The 23,314-nt window shown below is 41.8% G+C and overlaps 1 protein-coding gene across 1 annotated transcript; it reads right to left on the reverse strand.

Annotated features, from left to right (window-relative positions):
• Window positions 1-4,839: 4,839 nt before the first annotated feature.
• Window positions 4,840-8,209, reverse strand: LOC101598014 (protocadherin beta-14-like). Its single transcript, XM_045132967.1, has one exon. It carries the CDS (start codon window positions 8,133-8,135, stop codon window positions 5,655-5,657), a length of 2,481 nt encoding a protein of 826 aa, XP_044988902.1. The 5' UTR covers window positions 8,136-8,209; the 3' UTR covers window positions 4,840-5,654.
• Between the last annotated feature and the right edge of the window lie 15,105 nt (window positions 8,210-23,314).

Genomic DNA, 23,314 nt, shown 5'->3' on the forward strand with positions numbered 1-23,314 from the left:
GAAAAGGTGCTGTGTAGTTTCTTATTTCTGAAAATGGTGGTACAGATAATTCAAACGATCTTTACATGAAAGACATAACACAATGGACAAAACGTTGAAAGACAAAAATATGAAAGAGCTAAAGACACAGTACAAAGAACACAGAAATAACCCCAATTGTCAATGGAAGCCTGTATTTGAGGTGTAAAAAGTATACAAAAAGAAACAACTCCTAATGACCTGAGGCATTTGACAACTTTTACAGTTGGCTGCGATCTGAAGCTATAGGGGATTAAAGAACTCTAAATTAACGTTTAAGGGCTCCAGAATTTCAGCATATTATAAAATGATTCTCCTTATATCAAGGCATCCTAAGAAGAGGTTATATTAACCTCCACCAAATTGTTTGTAAACACCATAAAATCCAAACCTCCAACTTCAACAAGTTTAGAAGTCTTGTTGTTATTGAGTAGAGCAAAAGAAGAAGCAAATAAAAAAAGAAAAGAAAAGAAACTTGTGGCCACAAACTGTTCCTTGTATGTACTTATCTTTTGAATATATATAGATTGTGTCACAAGCAACTTACAGACATATATTTGGTTTGTGATGAAGGTTACTTGGTGGTGGATCTCTATTGATAGTGCTCTTGGTATACTAGCTGAAACAAATGAAAATCCATTTTGAAGGATGGATCAGACAATCTACTCTCAGACATATCACAAATTTATTTATTTAGTTAGTTAGTTATATTTTTATAAGGGACAGAGTCAGAGAAAAATAGAGAAAGGGTAAGTATTGGCACACCAGAACCTCCGGCCACTGCTAAGAAACTCCAGATGCATGTACCACTTTGTACATCTGGATTTTATATGGGTATTGGGGAATGAAACCCAGACCATCAGGCTTTGCAAGCAAATGCCTTTAACAATGGAGACAATTTGCTAGCACCTACAAATACATTTTAAAGGAAAACCAACCATGTAAACCAACTTAGAAGTTCCAGTGCTAGGTATAAACCTATATAAATTGAAAGCATATATCCACAAAAATACTTGTAAATGAATGTTCATAGCAGCATTATTCATAGTAACCCGAAGTGGAAATACACATAGATGTCCACCATCTGATGAATGGAAAAAGTGTGGTTCATTCATATGGTGTAATATTTGCCATTAAAAGGAATAAAGCACTGATTATGCCATAACATTAAAAACATTATGCTAAACCTTAAAATGTTAGACCTTAAAAATATTATATTAAAGGTGGGCATGGTGGCACACACCTTTAATCCCAGAACTTGGGAGGCAGAGGTAGGCAGACCCCTGTGAGTTCGAGGCAACCCTAGACTACATAGTGAATTTTAGGTCAGCCTGAGCTAGAGTGAGACCCTACCTCAAAAAAAAAAAAAAAAAACAGAAAAAAACTCCACAACATATTATGTTAAGTGAAAAAAGCCAGACACATAGTGGTACACATTATATGAGTCTATATAAAATGTCAAAAACAGGCAAAGATAAAAAGTTGACTTGTGTTTGCCAGGAACTAGAGTTGTGTGGGAAAGTGAGGTAAGGGGTACCAAGTTTCTTTCATGGGTGGTGAAAATATTCTAGACTTAGGTAATGATAATAATTATGCAACCCTTTGAATACATTGAAACACTGGCTCTTTTGTAAAGGTGAATATAATGGTTCATGAATTATATATTAAAACTTGAGAGGCTTATGTAGAAAGAAACATTCATAGAACCAGAATTCTCTCTCTCTCTCTTTCTGTGTGTGTATTATACAGATGCATGCATGCTGTGACCGCCCATGCAGAGACCCAAAGCAGATGTTGAGAGTCTTCTTTTATCCTTCTTCCATCTTATTTCCTTGAGACAATTTTTCATTGTGCCTGGAGCTCCTGCCAGTGAGCTTCAAATATTCTCCTGTCTGCCCTTTTGAGGGCTGGGATTACAGACATGTGTGACCATGCCCAGCTTTTTAAAAATATATTTTATTTATTTATTTGAGAGAGAGAAAATGGGTACACTAGGACTTCTAGCCATTGCAAACAAACTCCAGACACATGTAACATCTTTGGCATCTGGCTTACATGAGTACTGGGAAATTGAACCTGGGTCTTTAAGCTTTGCAAGCAAGTGTCTTAACCAATAAACCATCTCTCCAGCTCCATGCCCAGCTTTTTACATGAGTGCTGGATACTAAACTAAGGTCCTCAAATCCAGCAGTGTTCATATTCACTGAGCCATCTTTTCAGACCCCACAAAATGAGCCTTTTTAAAATGCTGCATCTTTTAAAATATTTTAATTAATTTATTTGAGAGAGACTGAGCCAAACAGACAGAGAGAGAGAGAGAATGGACACATTCTTGGCACTGCAAATAAACTCCATATGTAAGCACCACAAGTGCCATGTTGTATATATGGTTTTGCAAGCAAGTGCCTTAACTACTAAGTCAACTCTTCAGCCCCAAATGAGCTTCTTTTAAAATTCAGCTAGGAAAATGCAAAAATAGTTTGAGGAGATCTACTAGAATCTATTTAAATAAATACGTGAGATAAGAAAAATTAAGCTGGGTGTGGTAGTGCACACCTTAATTCCAGCACTTGGGAGGCAGAGGTAAGAGTATTGCTGTGAATTTGAGGCTAGCCCGAGACTATAGGGTGAGTGTCAGGGCAGCCTGGGCTAGAGTGAGACCTTATCTAAAACAAAAACAAAAACAAAAACAAAAACAACAACAAAAAACAGAAAAGGAAAATTGAGCTAGCACTCATCTGTCATGTTGGCCCTGGGAAGCTGAGGCAGGAGGATCCCAAGTTCGAGGTCACCCTGACATAACATACTGAGTTACAAGCAGTCTAGGGTATATAGCTACATAGTCCCTGTCTCTAAAAAGAAATAAAAAGAAAAATTGAATATTAAACAACTTACTCTTAAGTAACCAATATGCCAAGGATGAAAGCAAGAAATTTAAAAAATGCTCTTTCAGGGCTGGAGAGATGACTTAGCGGTTAAGCACTTGCCTGTGAAGCCTAAGAACCCCGGTTGGAAGGATTCTCCAGGACCCACATTAGACAGATGCACAAGGGGGCACTTGTCTGGAGTTTGTTTCCAGTGGCTGGAGGCCCTGGCATGCCCATTCTCTGTCTCTGTCTGTCTGTCTGTCTGTCTGACTGTCTCTCTTAAATAAATAAATAAATAAATAAAAATTTAAGAACAATGCTCTTTCAAACAAATGAAAATGAATAAGGCTTCGGAAATCCAGCAAAGACAGTACTAAGATGGAAGCTTACATCAGTCAAAGCCTACATTAGCAACAACAGCACAACCCAGAAGATCTCAAAGAGATCTGTCACCATATTTTTAAAGGACTTAAAAAACAAGAACAAACTCAACTAAAAACTTGAAGGAAAATAAATATCTGAGCAGAAACACATGAACTCAAGGCTAAATAACTTCCCAAAGGTCAATGACAAAGAAGTGAGCTCTTCTAACAAATAAATACAATTGATAAAACTTTTGGTAGATTAAGCAAACATTAAAAAAAAAACTAAAGATTAAATGAGGGACATAACAACTAAGACCACAGAAACATAAAGGATTGACTATTATGAATATGTATGTTCATACATCTATATATATGCTAACACATTTTCTATCCAATAAAAATGAACAGGATATTGGAGAAATCTGAACAGAAAAGGGGATTACAGCAGTGATTCAAAATAGTCCATTAATGAAAAGCCCAGAGCCAGATAATTTACTGAGTTCTACCAAACATTTAGAGAACTCATGCCAGTTCTTAACTTATTCCAAAAACCTGAATAGGCATGAATTCTTCTGAACATGTGCTATAAGGCTAGCATTATTGATGCCAAAACAAGACAAAGACACTCTCTCTCTCTCTCTCTCTCTCTCTCTCTACAAACCTATATCCTTGGTAACCACAATTTAATTATCCTCATAATAATTTATGAACATATTTTATTTATTTCCTTAGTTTTTTGGCTTGTGTACTGAATGCAGGTACTCATGTATGCTAACACTTATTACTCCACTTGAGGTACAACCCAAACTCTAGTTAACATATTTTAGAGTAATGACAATGAAATGTTTCTAAGAGGTAGAAATTAGTAATTTGTCTTCTTTTTTGTACTTGTGTATGTATGAATCATGTGAGTATATGTCATGTTAAAGGGAATCATTGTTCCCATAACCAAAGCATTTATTGTGATTAGTCCTAGGTCTAAAAATTTACCTATCAATTTATTTTATTTTATTTTTGAGAGAGAGAGGGAAAGAAAGAGGGAGAGAGAGAGAGAGAGGGAATGAGCGAGAATGAGCATGCCAGGGCTTTTCAATCACTGTGAATGAACTCCAGACATGTGCACCCTCTTATGCACATGTGTGATATTTCACTGTGTCACTATGCCTTTTGCTATGTGGGATGTGGAGATTCAGACATGCATTCTTAGGCTTCACAGGCAAGCGCCTTAACTGGTAAGCCATCTCTCCAGCCCATTGCCTATCATTTTTGATTGAACAGATCCAGTCATTTAGAATAAGAGCAGGTGGTCTAATTAAACTATATCAACTTTGAAAGAAAACACTCCATTTAGCAATTTAGAAGCATTTAGATTAAACAATAGTTCATTTGAAGAAAGAAAATAGTTTTTGGAACAACACCATAAAATCCAAGACTTACAAAATTACTAAAGTAATTGCACAACTGAATATTTTTAAATGGAGCCATTATTTGTGATGCCATTAAATAATTTACCATAGCCATAATAATCAGAAAGTTTGGATCACAATTCCTTTGATCATAACAACATACCAGGAAACTACCGTGGGAAACCACACTATGTAAGATAGCTAAAAAATGGTGGGGAATGTTTTAGAACGTGTAATAGCAATAAGTGGCTATATAAATATGACAGTTATGTGCTAATACCTAATCTCTTTTGTGAACTAAAGGGTTGAGAATTTAGAGATACATCCATGATTACTATAATTCATCGATGTGATTAAAGGTGGATTTCTAATTAAACATGAAATTAGCTCCAAAGGTGGAATTTTCTTTTGTTTTCCTGTAGGGACTCTGACGCAAGAAGTTGTGAAGTATATGGGCTTAGCATGATTTTACTTTTTATTATTGTTTTTACATAGAATAGTACAATTAACCCAATATACTTTATATTAGGATTCAGCATTAAACATTTTTAGTTTGTTTTGAAGGCCTATGAAAGTAACTTACCCATATGCTGATGCTTGCTTCTCTTTCCCATCTTTCCTAACTCCCATATCCTATCTTCTGCCCCCCTCCCTCTTTTCCTCCTGTGGTGCTGTCGGTCCACCCAGGGCCTTTTGCAAACCTGTACACCACCACTGAGCCCTATCTCTAGCATCAATATATTTGCTGTAAATACTTTAGTTACCATCTGCAAATGATTGTGAATATTGCCGTGCATAATAACATCACCATAACTACAAAACAGCACTAACTCCGTTTTGATAACACTGATGAAACAAAACAGGAAGTAGACTTATTTTCACATCATCACAGTGGCTGGTAAAGACTCTTAAACAGACTGAGAAGAGCATGAGAAATGAAAACGCAGCCTCAGCAACTCTCAAATCCAAAGAAGAAACATCACCTGCGATTTATTATATCATTGAATATTGAACCCGAGGCTATTCCGAAAGTTCTTTTCCTGCACATTTTCACCACTGTCATGTATTTGAAGATTAGGGATGACGGGCTTCAGGAATTTGAACTCATTTGTCCCAGTACCTCCAGTGAGACACACCTCATACTGGTAGCTATGAGACAGCGTCCCCGCCCCGCTGACGTCCACCAGGTGTCCAGGAAAGTGGCCCTCAGGCAGAGAGCAGCCGCCCAGCGAGGATGCCCCGCTCCTCCTGCACAGCCTGACCGCCACCAACACGAGCACAGAGAAGAGGAAGAGCGAAGACACGGACGCCAGGGCGATGACCAGGTAGACAGTGAGCGCGTCGGGCGGCGCCGGGTCGCGCGCGCCCTCGGCCACGGGCAGGTAGGGCTGCGAGAAGCCGTCCACCAGCAGCACGTGCAGCGTGACGCTGGCCGACAGCGGCGGCTCGCCATTGTCCTGGACCAGCACGAGCAGCCTGTGCCTGGGCGCGTCGCGCTCGCTCAGCAGCCTGGCGGTGCGCACCTCGCCATTGTGCGCCCACACGCTGAACAGCCCGGGCTCGCTGGCCTGCAGCAGCTGGAAGGACAGCCAGGCGTTGCGGCCCGAGTCGCCGTCCACCGCCACCACCTTGGTGAGCAGGTAGCCGGGCTCGGCCGCCCTGGGCAGCAGCTCGGTGCAGGGCGTCGACGCGTTGTGCGGCGGGTAGAGCACGAAGGGCGCGTGGTCGTTGGCGTCCAGCACCAGCACGCGCACCAGCGCCTGGCTGCTGAGCGCGGGCGAGCCTCGGTCGGCGGCGCCCACGCGGAACTCGAAGGCCCGCAGCGCCTCGTAGTCCAGCGCGCGCAGGGCGAACAGCTGCCCGCTGTCCGCGTGGATGGACAGCAGCGAGGCGAGGGCCAGCTGCGGGTCTTGGTCGCCTTCCTGGGGCGGCAGCAGCGAGTAGGTGATCTGGGCATTGGTGCCTGAGTCTGTGTCTGTGGCGCTCACTGTGCCTATGTGCAGGCCGGGGCTGTTGTTCTCTGGGACCAACAGGGTGTAGGAGGTTTGGCTGAAGGCTGGGGCGTTGTCGTTCACGTCGGACACCTGCACTGTTATGTTGTGCTCCGTTTGTAGCCTGGGTGTGCCCATGTCTGAGACGGTGATGGTGATGTTGTACTCGTCTCTGCTCTCTCTGTCCAGTGCTCCTTCTGTGACCAAAGTGTAGAAATTTTCTAGAGTGGGTTTCAGAAGGAAGGGTAAATGGTCTTGAATGGAGCACATCACGTTCCCATTGTTTCCCGAGTCTGGATCTGAAATTCCAAAAATAGCGACCACAGTCTCTGGGGAGTTTTCTGGAATGTCACTGATAAGCAATGACATGGTCAGTTCAGGGGCGTTGTCGTTTATATCCAACACTTCTATGGATACCGTGCATTTTCCTGTAAGACCGCCGCCATCTGCTGCCTCAATTTCCATACGGTAGGATTGAATTTCCTCAAAATCCAGTCGTTTTATTAATCTAATTTCGCCTGTGTGTGTATTGATTTCAAAGGTCCGAATGACTTGATTTGAGGATTGAAAAATTGAGTAGGAGAGCTCCCCGTGTATCCCGGCATCTAAATCTCTAGCAGACACCGTGATGACAAGGAAACCCACAGGGCTGTTCTCTGGAACCTGCACCCGGTAGAGGCTCTGAGCAAATTCTGGGGCATTGTCATTGATGTCCATGACCACAATGAGAACCTGGGAAGTCCCAGTCTTGCGCGGTGACCCACCATCAAGTGCCAAGAGTGTTAATATGAGTTCAGGCTGCTCTTCCCGGTCCAGCGCTTTGTCCAGCACCAGCGCTGGGTATCTCCTGCCGTCGCTGTGATTGCGGGTGAGAAGGTGGAAATGAGAGTTGCTACTGATGGCATAGTTCTGAACTGTGTTGCTTCCTATGTCCAAATCTTGCGCTATTTTCAATGGAAAGAGTGTCCCAGGATGGCTGCTTTCCAAGACCTTAAGGTGGATTTCATTTTCTAAGAATTTTGGCGTATGGTCATTTATATCTTGAATTTGGAGTTCACCTTGAATAAACTGCACTGGGTTTTTCAGTAACACCTGGAATTGCAGTATGCACGGGTCGATGTCCCCGCACAACTCCTCCCGATCCAATCTTTCTTTTAGCAGCAAATTTCCATTCTTCTGGTCCAGCTGAAAAAGCTGTTTGTTCCCTTTGGAAAGAATCTGGACACCCCTTAGAACTAGATCTCCTAAGCTCAGCCCCAAATCGTTTGCTAGGTTGCCCACAAAAAAGCCGCTCTCTCTCTCCTCTAGAACAGAATACTTCAAGGGCGCACTGCCCACCTCCCACAGCAGTAATAGGAAAATAATGGCGGTCACTTGCCTTTTCTGTGGTGCCTTGGGGAGCGGTGTCTCCATCCTTCCTTGGGTCCAAAATGTACAGCAATTACTCACAAAAGAATTTCTCTGTAACCAACTCAGGAATGTTGGCATAGTGATCTTGAGGGTCTCGTTTTCTCTTACAACGTCTCTGGACACGGGTGTATCTGCCTCACCGAATGTAACTCACTTCCTTTGTTAAGTTGCCAGAAACAATTCTTTTACTCACGGAAGCTGCAGTTTTTCACTTTCTTAGCCTGCAGCGCCACCAAGCGTTGTACTTTACAACTTCAGATAATTTTCATTTGAAAGTACATTGTAAATGCTAAAATGCATTGCCTATATTTTAGGTCAAAGAATTTTATATTATCTTCCTTTTTCTTTAATCCCCATTTGGTGTCTTGATATAATTAATGGCAATTGTTATAGAAAAACTTCATGTGTTCATCGTCCTCATAATGATATAAATTCAGCACCCACAAATCTGCTGAGAAAAATCACTTATTTAACATTTCCTGTCCACACACTCATCTAGCTTTGAAGATAACAGCATGAGTGGAGTACAAAACTTCCTGTTCTTGGAGTTTTCAGCTATTACAAAATTACTAATTTGTTCCATTTTATGAGTAAAATATGACTTAAAAATCCAGTTTCTGCTCCCAAATTGCAAAGTGGCTGTAACTCATGAAATAAAATAAAACTATGATTTTTGTTACACTATGGGATATGCTATCTTGGGGTATTCTTTCCTTCACGAATTCACTGTGTCAAGTAAAAAATGATGTTGAAAAGAAATGGCCACTTTTATTAGAAATCATTTTAAACTCAGATAACTATTTTCTACAAACGTGAAGCAGATAATAAAGAAAATGAAGTAAAAGGTATACTTCCTAATGAAAAATTTTGACCTGTGTATTGGTCAAAGGTACATCACAGTGGACTGAGCTGTTGATGGATAATTTAAAAATATCACAACTCCAACTAGAGCCATGTGTTTGGAGTGAGAATGATTGAAGACGCAAATCATCCCAAAGGAAAAAAGGAAAAAAATACTTTCTGAAGGAGGCTATGGAAAATAACCAGGAATACTCAACAGTAATATTGTGTATGCCTATAAACCAGTTGGTAAACATTCAAGAAAATGCACAAAAATCTAGTTCCATTATTGTTAAGGATAAAAATAAAATGATGATCATCATTTTAATATAAGTGGCATTTTTTGATAGAAATTTGAAAAGAGGCATCATCAGTGTGTGGGCAGGCATGGTGGGCTCCTCCCGCCTCCCTGTTCAGAGTTCCTTACACTGACAATGTTTGGAAAGGTGCCATGATTTGGAGTGAGTAGTCCAGACCTCTGTATCTGGGCTCCTCACACCTCCCGCCTGGGTTGCTTGCACTGGTCTGTGTCCTGGAGAGCACAGCATGAAGTAGGTCAAATCCCTGTTACCTTACTGCTTCTAGTCCCCTGGTCTTGGTAGGTCTTATTGTGCTCTGCTCAGGGAGGCTTGGTCCCTGTGTGAGCTGTGGAATCAGGCCGTTTGCTCTGGTATCTTGACTGGACACCAAGTACCAACATCCCTGTTCACCTGAGTCAGAGGGTAAATGGGCCAAAGGACAAAAACTTGCTCCCTCCTTGATAAAATAAAGAGTCTTCCTAAAATGGATAGACAGCAACACAAAAAAAAAGCCAACAAAAGTCAGAAAACTCAGAGATCTCCAACAAGGATGCCTAGTCCTACTATGGAAGCCTCCAAAGAAATCATAAAGAAATCAACAGAAATTCATTCCCAAAATGAAAACACAACAACCAACGAGACCCTGATAAAAAATTGCTGAACTTGAAGCAAACTATCGAAAAACCAACAATCACATTAAAAAAAAAAAAAAAACAAACAGAATCATCTCCTAGAGTATTCAGCATTTGACAGTAGGCTTAACTTGATTGAAGAAAATGTTGAAACACTCCAAAGAGATACGAATAAAATGAAGGTAAGTCAAAAAATGGAAAACCTCCACAACCAGTTGGTTAAGTTTAATGAGAACTTGATTAAATGCAAGAATGAACTGCTGAAAGCATCAAGACAATCAGAATTTGAACTGTAATCATACCTCAAAAAAGAGGTGGACATGATACAAAATAACACATCAGGAAACAAAAATCAAACAGAATTTATAAAAAACCTCTCTAGAACCACTCACCAACAGAGCTACTCATGTGGAAGACAGAACCTCTGACCTAGAAGATAAGACAGAAGAAATTGATCAGTAGGCCAAACACTTTGCTAAGTTCAAAAAAATCAAGTGAACAGAATACAAGGGACCTGTGGGACACTCTAAAATGACCAAACATCCAGATCACAGGTATACCAGAAGGAGAGAAAATGCAGACCAGAGGCATGGAAAACATACTCAACAAAATTATTGAAGAAAATTTTCCACATATTGCAAAAGAGAGATCCATCCAGATGCAAGAAGCCCCCAGAACACCAAACAGGCAGGACCAAAGAAGAAACTCTCCAAGACATATCATAGTTAAAATTCTTAACAATGAAAACAAAGAGAGAGTGTTAAAAGCAGCAAGAGAGAAGCAATTTATAACATACAAAGGCAATATCATTAGAATAACATGAGATTTCTCAATGGAATCCCTGAAAGCCAGGAGGGCCTGGAATAGAGCATTTCAAAGTCTGAAAAACTGTGGCTTACAACCTAAGCTATTTTACCCAGCAAGAGTATCCCTCATAACAGATGGTGAAAGAAAAACTTGCCATGAAAAAAGTCAACTCTATGATTATATGAACACAAAACCAAACCTACAAAGAATACTTGAGGGAATACTCCACACAGAACAATCAGCCAATCACAAGACCCAACAAAAAGAAGACAACAATAACGAAAATAAATTGGGCTCAAAACAGTACATAACACAAGTAATCACACAACCCCATAAAACACCTCATCATGGCAGGGATTAATTCAAATCTCATATTAATACTCTTAAATATTAATAGTCTTAAATCACCCATCAAAATACACAGGTTATCAAGAAAGATCAAAAAACTGGACGCTTCTATTTGCTGTCTTCAAGAAACCCACCTTACCACTAAAGATAGACACCTCCTCCAGGTAAAAGATTGGAAAATGATATTCCAAGCAAATGGACATAAAAAACAAGTGGGTGTTGCTATATTAATATCTGACAAAATAGACTTTAAACCAAAAAGGACAAAGAAGACCACTTCTTAATCATCAAGAGAATGATCCAACATGAGTACACCACAATCATAAATATATATGAAACAAACACGGGTGCACCACAGTTTATAAAACAAAATATACTTGACAACAAAACAAAAATAAACACCAACACCAACATAGTTGGAGATTTCAATACTCCACTATCAATAGACAGATAATTCAAGCAGAACATCAACAAGGAAATAATAGAGCTCAACAACATCATAGATCAACTAGACCTAACAGATAACTACAGAACTTTCCATCTAAACTCTACAATACACAGAACCTTCTCCAAAACTGAGCATATATTAGTCCATAAAGTATGTTTTCATAAAGTCAGGAAAACTGAAGTAACTTCCTACATCGTGTCAGATCACAATGATTTAAAACTAGGAATTAACAACAAGAGACACATCCAGAACTCCACCAACTGCTGAAGACTAAACAACACGCTTTTGAACAATGACTGTGTAATAGGAATCAAAAAAGAAATTTAAAAATTCCTAGATTTAAATGATAATGAAAACACAACCTACCAAAATTTATGGGCCACAATGAAGGCAGTCCTAATGGAAAAATTCATAGCACCACATGCCTTCACTACAAAGACAGAGAGATCACAAATCAATAACCTGACTGTCCACCTAAAGGTGCTGGAAAAACGAGAAAAATCCAACCCAAACAGTTCCAGATGGAAAGAAATAATCAAGATTAGAGCAGAAATTTATGAATTGGAAACTAAGAAAACAATTTTTAAAACATCAATGAAATAAAGAGCTGGTTCTTTGAAAAAATAAACAAGATTGACAAACCCCTGGCCAAACTGATCAAGCAGAGAGAGAAAGAGAGGGGGGTATGAAATTAACAAAATCAAAAATGAAAAAGGAAAGATCACTACAGACATCAATAAAATTGGAAGAATCATCAGGACATTCTTCAAAAACATCTACTCCACAAAATTAAATAATCTAGAAGAAATGGTTGAATTCCTAGGCACATACCACCAACCCAAACTGAACTCCAGAGCAAATTAATCTCCTAAGCAAACCTATCACATCCATGGAGATTGAAAAGTTTAAAAAAACCATCCCCCTAAAGAAAAGTCCATGCTTCTCAGCTGCACTCTACCAAACCTTCATAGAAGAACTGAAATCAATTTTTCTCAAACTATTCCACATAATTTTCCACATAATTGGAGATTAGGGAATTCTCCCTGAACTCCTTTTATGAAGGTGGCCTCACCCTAATAAAAAAACCAGAAAGCTGGGTATGGTGGTGCACACCTTTAATCCCAACACTAGGGAGGGAGAGGTAGGAGGATTGCCATGAGTTCAAGGCCACCCTGAGACTACATAGTGAATTCCAGGTTAATCCTGGGCGGGAGTGAGACCCTACCTTGAAAAACCAAAAAATAAATAAACAAATAAATAAACAAACAAATAAATAACAGAGATGCAACAAGAAAAGAAAATTATAGGCCTATATCCCTAGTAAACTTAGATACAAAGATCCTGCACAAAATCCTTGCAAACAAAATTCCATGACACCAGTGACACATCAAAAGCATTTTCCAAGGTCAAGATGGCAACCGCCTAACTGCACTACAGACAAGGAATAAAAGGGAAATTAGGAAATTTTTGCAAGAGGGAGGGCACAGATTGGGGTAAAAGAGGGAAGCACACACCCCGGGGCCCCACAACCCCCCGCACCCCAAGCCCAGCACCCCCCGCCCCTTCCCCCCCAGCGCGCCTCAAGCTCCCTATCCACAAGCTGCAGGCGTGGCCCTAGCGAACCACGGCCCCCCGCCCCCCCCCCCGCCCGCCCCACGCTCCCTATGCACGCGGTAGGTGCACCCGAGCACCCAGGCGAACCCGCGCGCCCCGCCCCCCCTGTGCGCCCCGTCCCCCCCCTCCAGCGCATCCAGAGAGCCTGCGGTGTCCCGCGCCCCATCTTACCTCAGCATGCTCCGCGCCCCCCGCGACCGGCGACCCCCATGACCCCCTCCCCCACGCGATCCACCCCCCCCCCCGCGAGTCCAGAGCACCCCTCAGCATCCCATAGCGTCTCACGCCCCCGTGCCCACCCGCACGCCCCGCCCTCCCCCCCTTGCGCCCCACACTCCTAGCCGCCCCCCCCCTGCATGCCACACACCCCCCACGCCCCGCGCCCCCACCCCCACGTGCCCTGGTGCATCCAGCGCGACCTGAGCCCCGTGCGCCCCGTGGCGCCTCCCGTCACCCCCAACTCTCACGCCCCTCGTCCCCCTGCCGCACGAAGCCCGCCTGCCCCCGCGTGTCCCGAGCACGCCCCTGCGTGCCCAGGCTTGCCCTGCGCCCCCCCCCCCCGCCCGCCCCCCACACGCCTCGCGCCCCCCCCAGCGGCCCCCCCTCCCCCCCCGCGTGCCTCAGTGTGCTCTGCCCCCCTCCACGCCCTGTGCCCCCCGGTCGACCCCTGTGACACCCACCCTGTGCCCCCGTCCCCCCCCCCTCTTCCAGAGCACCCCACGGAGTCCCGTGGTGTCCTGCACCCCGGTGTGCCCTGCGCCCCCTCCCCCCGCGCCACCCATGCGCCCCGCGCCTCTTGCACTCTCCCCCGCACCCCCCTGCACACCCCGTGCCCCCCCCCCCGCTCCGTGCCTCCCAGGTGCCCTGCACACCCCGCTCCCCGCACACCCCCCCATGCACGCCCCCCCTGCGCCCACAGCGCGCCCCTCGCCCCCCCAACTGACCAGAGCACCCCATGACCCCCACCCCTCCAGGGCACCCCACCCCGCGCCCCCTGAGCCCTGCCGCCTCCTTCACGCCCCACCCTGATTGCCCGGTGCCCCGGCGCACCCTGCGCCCCCGCTGCCGTGTGCCCCACTCGCTCCATACACCCCATGGCACCCTGCGCCCCCCCCCCACCCGCACACGCACCCTCCGCATGTCCGGCATGGCTGTGCTCTGATTGGGCACCCACCAGTCATGCTTGCCAGCCTGCTGCACTGAAGCTGAGACCTCCTACTTCACCCTTGTTCTCTGATTCTGCAAGTAGATCAGCCACGGGGTGCTCGGTTTGCAGGCCTGTGGGGGCCACTCCTGCCGTGAATAGGTGGCTGCCAGATCCCCTGCTGCTGTGCTCACATCACTTGCCACCGGTCAGCCTCTGCTGTGTCCTGATTCCATACCCACATCATCTGCCTCTGCACTACAATTGCACGTGCAGCGGGCTCCCACAGAAAGAGCCACACAAGTCCACACTGAGTCACTAGTGCCAGCGCAGGTTCCATCCCCTACCTGTACATCGCCACCCATCTCCCACTCCCCAGAGGCGGGAGAGCACAGACTGTTTACAGACCCCAGTGTACCCAGCCAGAGTCTGGGCACTTTCAGGGCTTGCTACCTCAGTCCCCTTTCAAGCTCAAAGGCTTGCAGCTTAGGTGTATTACTGGGTGAGAATTCAGGCAACTTTGGTGCTTCTGTCAGGCTATAGATAGGCGGCTTTGGCAAGAGTGAGCAAAAACCCAGGCTGCTTGCAACTGCCCCAGGCTGCCTTGGACTCGCACTAAGCTAGATCCCAGGCTGCTCCACCCACCTACCTTCCCATACACTGACATGGGTAGACCACAGCGCAAAAGAAATAACACGAAAAATAAAATGGAAGAAAATCCAGACAGATCACCCAGTCCAACAAGGATCACAACTAACCAAAGCATAGAAGAGTGTTTAGGATCAGAACATCAAGTGGAAGCAATGAACAATGCAACCCTGACCAAACTACTGCTAGAACTGACAGGAAAGCTACAAAGGATAGATAATTGTATGGATGCTACCATCACTAAGCTAGAGCAATATGATAAGACACTGGAAGGAATTCAAAGAGAGCTAAGAGAGTTGAGGGAGAGTGAAAAAAAAGAGGACCTTAAAAATCAGCTGGCCACACTAAATGAAAACATAAAGAAATGCAAGGATGATTTCCAAGAATCATCAAGAAAATCAGAAAATGAGACAAAAAGGGAGCCGGACAAAGCGATGGAAATGATACATAGGAAAGTAGTATAAAATGCAAACTTAATTGAACAAGTCCAAAACTCACTAGAGGCTCTCAAGAATAGAGTCAGTGAAGTGGAAGATAGAAATTCTGATCTGGGGGCTGGAGAGATGGCTTAGCAGTTAAGCACTTGCCTGTGAAGCCTAAGGACCCTGGTTCGAGGCTCGGTTCCCCAGGTCCCATGTTAGCCAGATGCACAAGGGGGCGCACGCATCTGGAGTTTGTTTGCAGAGTCTGGAAGCCCTGGCGTGCCCATTCTCTCTCTCTCCCTCTATCTGTCTTTCTCTCTGTGTCTGTTGCTCTCAAATAAATAAAAATTAAAAAAAAAAAAAAAGAAATTCTGATCTGGAAGACAGGATGGAAGAAACAGTTCGAGAGTCCAAAAATTTCAGTAAGTTCAAAAGTTCCTGTGAACAGAACATGAGAGAATTGTGAGATACACTTAAACGTCCTAATATCAGAATCATTGGAATACCAGAAGGAGAAGAATTTCAGACCAAAGGCATGGAGAACTTATTTAACACAATAATTGAAGAAAACTTCCCCCGTCTCTTAAAAGAAAGGCCCATCAAGATTCAAGAAGCAAACAGAACTCCTAACTGACTAGACCAAAGGAGAAACTCCCCAAGACATATTATCATTAGGACTCTAAACATTGACACCAAGGAAAAAATCCTAAAAGCAGCTAGGGAAAAACAGCACACCACTTTCAAAGGAAACCCCATCAGAATTACTTCAGACTTCTCAATGGAAACCCTGAAAGCTAGAAGGGCCTGGAATGAAACTCTTCAAACTCTAAGAAACTATGGCTTCCAACCCAAACTACTATACCTGGCAAAAGTCTCCCTTATAATAGATGGTGAAAGGAAAACTTTCCATGACAAAACTCAGCTTTACAATTATATGAACACAAAACCAAACCTACAGAAAGTACTCCAGGAAATTCTCCACAGAGAAGAAACAAATAACCAAACACAAATGCCTACAAGAAGCAGATCACAGCAACCAAACCCAGAGTAGATAGAAAAAAAAAAATTAAATTCCATGGAAATGCCAACACACCTCTACCACCACAACATGACAGGGATCAAATCAAATCTCACAGTCATCACCCTAAACATTAATGGCCTTAATTCACCCATCAAGAGACACAGGCTAACAGGGTGGATCAAAAATTAGACCCTCAATCTGCTGCCTTCAAGAAACCCACCTTACCACTAAAGACAGAAACCTCCTCAGGGTGAAAGGGTGGAAAACAATATTCCAAGCAACTGGGAATAAGAAACAAGCAGGTGTAGCTATATTAATATCAGATAAAGTTGACTTCAAACCAAAAACAATCAAAAAAGACAAAGAAGGTTACTTCCTACTTATAAAGGGAACAATCCATCAAGAGGATATTACAATCATAAATCTGTATGGACCAAACACAGGGGCACCACAGTTCATAAAACAAAACCTACTTGACAATAAAACAGAAATAACCACCAACACCATCATAGCTGGGGACTTTAACACACCATTATCAGTAATAGACAGATCATCCAAACGGAAGCTCAACAGGGAAGTAAGAGAGCTCAACAAAACCATAGAGCACTTAGACCTAACAGACATCTACAGAACTTTCCATCCCAAATCCACAGACTACACATTCTTCTCAGCAGCCTATGGAACATTCTCTAAAATAGACCATATACTGGGTCACAAAGATAGCCTCCACATATTTAGGAAAATCGACATAATTCCCTGCATGATATCAGATCATAATGCTATATTCCTAGAAATCAACAACAAAATAACCAACAAGAACCACAATGGCAACTGGAAACTGAATAGCGCACTCTTAAACAATAAATGGATAGTGGATGAAATAAAAAATGAAATTGCAAAATTCCTGGAATTTAATGACAATGAGAACACATCATACCAAAACTTATGGGACACAATAAAGGCAGTTCTCAGGGGAAAATTCATAGCACTCAATGCCTTCATAAAAAAGACAGAAAGATCCCAAATCAATAGCCTAACCATCCACCTAAAGGCATTGGAAAAACAAGAAAAATCCAACCCAAAGAGCTCCAGAAGGAAAGAAATAATTAAAATCAGAGCAGAAATTAATGAATTGGAAACCAAGGAAACAATTAAGGCAATTGACAAAACAAAGAGCTGGTTCTTTGAAAAAATAAACAAGATTGACAAACCTCTGGCCAATTTGATCAAGCAAAAAAAGGAGAGACTCCAAATTAACAAAATTCAAAATGAAAAAGGAGAGATCACAACGGACATCAGTGAAATTGGCAGAATCATCAGGACTTATTTCAAAAACCTCTACTCCACAAAACTGGAAAATGTGGAGGAGATGGATAAATTCCTGGATGCATATCATCTACCAAAGCTAAACTCAGAGCAGATCAACTACCTCAATGAACCCATCACGCTCATGGAGATTGAAAAAGTAATAAAAAACCTCCCAAAAAAGAAGAGTACAGGACCAGATGGATTCCCAGCCGAAATTTATCAAACCTTCATGGAAGAACTCAAACCAATCTTCCTAAAACTGTGCCACACAATTGAAGAACAGGGAAAGCTACCCAACTCCTTCTATGAAGCTAGTATCACCCTAATCCCAAAACCAGGCAGAGATGCCACAAGAAAAGAAAACTATCGGCCTATTTCCCTAATGAACATAGATGCAAAGATCCTCAACAAAATACTCGCAAACCGAATCCAACAACATATCAAAAGCATTATCCACCTTGACCAAGTGGGATTTATCCCAGGAACACAAGGGTGGTTCAACATACGAAAATCTGTCAATGTAATACACCACATAAACAAGCTTAAACATAAAAATCACATGATCATTTTGATAGATGCAGAAAAGGCCTTTGACAAGATACAACATCACTTCATGATCAAAACATTGGAGAGAATTGGCATGGCCGGTTCACATCTTACCATAATAAAGGCAATATACAAAGCTACAAAGGCCCAAATAATACTTAATGGAGAGAGACTGGAGGAATTCCCATTGAGATCAGGAACAAGACAGGGATGTCCTCTCTCACCTCTGCTTTTCAATATAGTTCTGGAAGTCCTAGCCCAAGCAATAAGGCAGGAGAAGGAAATAAAAGGGATACAATTTGGAAAGGAAGAAGTTAAGTTAGCTCTATTCGCCGATGACATGATTGTATATGTAAGAGACCCGAGAGACTCCATCCCAAAACTCCTGAAGGTGATTAACTCCTATAGCAAAGTAGCAGGATACAAAATCAATGCACAAAAATTGGTAGCATTTCTGTATGCAAATGACAAAGACACAGAAAAAGAAATAAAGGACACAGCCCATTTTCAATAGCAACAAAAAAAATAAAATACCTTGGAATAACGTTAACCAAGGAAGTAAAAGATCTATACAACGAAAATATAAAAACTCTCAAAAAAGAAATTGAGGAGGACTTGAAAAGATGGAAAGACCTCCCATGCTCCTGGATAGGCAGAATTAACATTGTGAAGATGACAATCCTACCAAAGGCAATATATAGATTTAACGCAATTCCAATTAAAATCCCTACAGTGTTCTTCACAGAGATAGAAAAAATGATCTCAAATTTCATATGGAAAGGCAGAAGGCCTCGCATATCCAAACATATCCTCAGCAAAAGAAATACCTCTGGTGGCATCACCATACCTGATATAAAGCTGTAGTACAAAGCCATAGTAATAAAAACAGCATGGTACTGGCATAAAACAGGAGTATAGACCAATGGAATAGATTTGAGGACCTGGATTTTGGGCCAAGCAACTATAGCTACTTGATATTCGTCAAAGACCCAAACAATATAGACTGGAAAAAAGATAGCATCTTCAACAAATGGTTCTGGACAAACTGGATAACCACATGCAGGAAACTAAAACTTGATCCACACATTTCACCATGCACAACACTCAAATCCAAATGGATCAAAGACCTCAACATAAGACCAGAAACTCGAAAACTACTGGAAGAAAATTTAGGAAGTACTTTCCATGATATAGGAATGGAAAAAGACTTCCTGAATAAAACCCCAGTGGCTCAAGTTCTTAAACAGTCACTCAACCATTGGGATCATATGAAGCTGAAGAGTTTCTTTACAGACAAGCATATAATAAGCAAAGCCAATAGAATACCCACAGAATGGGAGAAAATATTTGCAGGTTATCCAACTGATAGAGGCCTTATCTCTAGAATTTACAAAGAACTCAAAAGTCTAAACAATAAGAAGACAAATACTCCACTCGCAAAATGGGGCACAGAGTTAAACAGGCAATTCACAGAGGAAGAGATACAAATGGCAAACACACACCTAAGAAAATGTTCATCATCCCTAATCATCAGAGAAATGCAAATTAAAACAACTATGAGATTCCACCTTACCCCAATAAGGATAGCCAACATCAAAAGGCCAAATGAAAATAAATGGTGGCGAGGATGTGGAGAAGCAGGGACACTCATTCACTGTTGGTGGGAATGCAGGATGGTACAACCACTTTGGAAAGCAATATGGAGACTCCTGAAAAGCTGACTATAGAAATACCAACAGACCCAGTTATACCATTACTGGGCATCTACCCTAAAACCTTCAAACCAAAAGCCAGAGAGATTTGCTCAACCATGTTTGTAGCAGCTCAATTCATAATAGCTAAAAGCTGGAATCAACCCAGATGTCCATCATTAGAAGAATGGATAACAAAGATGTGGTATATCTACACAATGGAATTCTATACAGCAGCAAGAAAAAATGACATAAAGAAATTTGAGGGAAAATGGTTGAACCTGGAACAGATCATTCTCAGCGAACTTACCCAATCACAGAAAAAAAATCGACACATAGTCTCACTCATCTGCAACACCTAACCTGAATCTGCCCAAGATGCCTTACATACCCAGCAAGCACCTCATGGACTAGACAATAAGATGGATGGGAGGGCGGGGAGGGAATCAAAGGGTGGAAAACAGTAATCTGGACCCAAACGGCAATGGTACCATAAAATTCTACTTCCTAAAAGACAGACCAAATGGCTGAACCTTCACTAGACCCTTACAGGAAACACCTGAACCTCAAGAGACTGGAGAGGGTAGGATCAAGACTGACCTAAATCTCCTACATCTTCCCTCCCTCCCTCTCCCCCTCTCCCCTCTATCTCTCTCCTCTCTAACTCTTGTATATTAGTTATCTTTTTCCTCAATTTCTTTTTTTTTTAATTTTTATTAACATTTTCCATGATTATAAAATATATCCCATGGTAATTCCCTCCCTCCCCACCCCCACACTTTCCCGTTTGAAATTCCATTCTCAATCATATTACCTCCCCATTACAAACATTGTAATTACATATATACAATATCAACCTATTAAGTATCCTCCTCCCTTCCTTTCTCCACCCTTTATGTCTCCTTTTCAACTTACTGGCCTCTGCTACTAAGTATTTTCATTCTCACGCAGAAGCCCAGTCATCTGTAGCTAGGATCCCCATATGAGAGAGAACATGTGGTGCTTGGCTTTCTGGGCCTGGGTTACCTGACTTAGTATAATACTTTCCAGGTCCATCCATTTTTCTGCAAATTTCATAACTTCATTTTTCTTTACCGCTGAGTAGAACTCCATTGTATAAATGTACCACATCTTCATTATCCACTCATCTGTTGAGGGACATCTAGGCTGGTTCCATTTCCCAGCTATTATAAATTGAGCAGCAATAAACATGGTTGAGCATGTACTTCTAAGGAAATGAGATGAGTCCTTTGGATATATGCCTAGGAGTGCTATAGCTGGGTCATATGGTAGATCAATCTCTAGCTGCTTTAGGAACCTCCACACTGTTTTCCACAATGGCTGGACCAGATTGCATTCCCACCAGCAGTGCAGAAGGGTTCCTTTTTTTCCACATCCCCGCCAACATTTATGATCATTTGTTTTCATGATGGTGGCCAATCTGACAGGAGTGAGATGGAATCTCAATGTAGTTTTAATCTGCATTTCCCTGATGACTAGTGACGTAGAACATTTTCTTAGGTGCTTATATGCCATTCGTATTTCTTCCTTTGAGAACTCTCTATTTAGCTCCTTAGCCCATTTTTTGATTGGCTTGTTTGATTCCTTATTAGTTAATTTTTTGAGTTCTTTGTATATCCTAGATATTAATCCTCTATCAGATATGTAGCTGGCAAAGATTTTTTCCCATTCTGTAGGTTGCCTCTTTGCTTTTTTCATTGTGTCCTTTGCAGTGCAAAATCTTTGTAATTTCATTAGATCCCAGTGGTTAATCTGTGGTTTTTTTGCCTGAGCAATTGGGGTTGTATTCAGAAAGTCTTTGCCAAGACCAATATGTTGAAGGGTTTCCCCTACTTTTTCCTCTAGCAGTTTCAAAGTTTCCGGTCTGATGTTAAGGTCTTTAATCCATTTGGACTTAATTCTTGTGCATGGCGAGAGAGAAGAATCTATTTTCATCCTTCTGCAGATATTTATACAGTTTTCAAAACACCATTTGCTGAAGAGGTTGTCTCTTCTCCAATGAGTATTTTTGGCATTTTTATCGAATATCAGGTGGCTATAGCTACTTGGGCTTACATCTGGGTCCTCTATTCTGTTCCACTGATCTACATGTCTGTTTTTGTGCCGGTACAATGCTGTTTTTGTTACTATGGCTCTGTAGTATAGGTTAAAATCAGGTATGGTGATACCACCAGCCTCTTTTTTGTTGCTCAGTATTATTTTAGATATTCGAGGTTTTTTGTGATTCCAAATGAATTTTTGGATTGTTTTTTCTATTTCCATGAAGAAAGCCTTTGGAATTTTGATAGGGATTGCATTAAATGTGTAGATTGCTTTTGGTAAGATTGCCATTTTCACGATATTGATTCTTCCAAGCCAGGAACAAGGGATGTTTCTCCACTTTCTAGTGTCTTCTGCAATTTCTCGCTTGAGTGTTTTAAAGTTCTCATTGTATAGATTCTTTACTTCCTTGGTTAGGTTTATTCAAAGGTATTTTATTTTTTTTTGATGCAATTGTGAATGGGAGTGATTCTCTGATTTTATCCTCTGTGTGTTTGTTGTTAGCATATATGAAGACTACTGATTTCTGTGTATTTATTTTGTATCCTGCTACATTGCTGTAGGTTTTGATCAGCTCTAACAGCTTGCTAGTAGAGTCTTTAGGGTCCTTTATGTATAGAATCATGTCATCTGCAAATAATGATAACTTGATTTCTTCCTTTCCAATTTGTATCCCTTTTATGTGTGTCTCTTGCCTTATTGCTATGGCTAAGACTTCCAAAAATATATTAAATAGAAGTGGAGACAGTGGACACCCTTGTCTTGTTCCTGATTTTAGTGGAAAAGCTTCCAGTTTTTCCCCATTTAGTAATATGTTGGCTGTAGGCTTGTCATAAATAGCCTTTATTATATTGAGATATGTTCCTTCTATTCCCAGTCTCTGTAGGACTTTTATCATGAAGGGATGTTGGATTTTGTCAAATGCTTTCTCTGCATCTAATGAGATGATCATGTGATTTTTGTCCTTCAACCCATTTATGTAATGTATTACATTTATAGATTTGCGTATGTTGAACCATCCCTGCATCTCTGGGATAAAGCCTACTTGGTCCGGGTGAATGATCTTTTTGATATACTCTTGTATTCTGTTTGCCAATATTTTGTTGAGAATTTTTGCATCTATGTTCATGAGGGAGATTGGTCTGTAATTTTCTTTTTTTGTTCTATCTTTGCCTGGTTTTGGTATCAGGGTGATGCTGGCCTCATAGAAGGAGTTTGGTAGAATTCCTTCTTTTTCTATTTCCTGGAAAAGCTTGAGAAGCAATGTTGTTAGCTCTTCCTTAAAAGTCTGGTAAAATTCAGCAGTGAATCCATCCGGGCCTGGGCTTTTTTTAGTTGGGAGATTATTGATAACTGCTCGGATCTCCATGTTTGTTATAGGTCTATTTAAGTGATTAATCTCATTTTGATTTAATTTAGGTAGGTCAT

Source organism: Jaculus jaculus, chromosome 13 (assembly GCF_020740685.1).
Source record: "Jaculus jaculus isolate mJacJac1 chromosome 13, mJacJac1.mat.Y.cur, whole genome shotgun sequence".
Classification (NCBI taxonomy): domain Eukaryota; kingdom Metazoa; phylum Chordata; class Mammalia; order Rodentia; family Dipodidae; genus Jaculus; species Jaculus jaculus.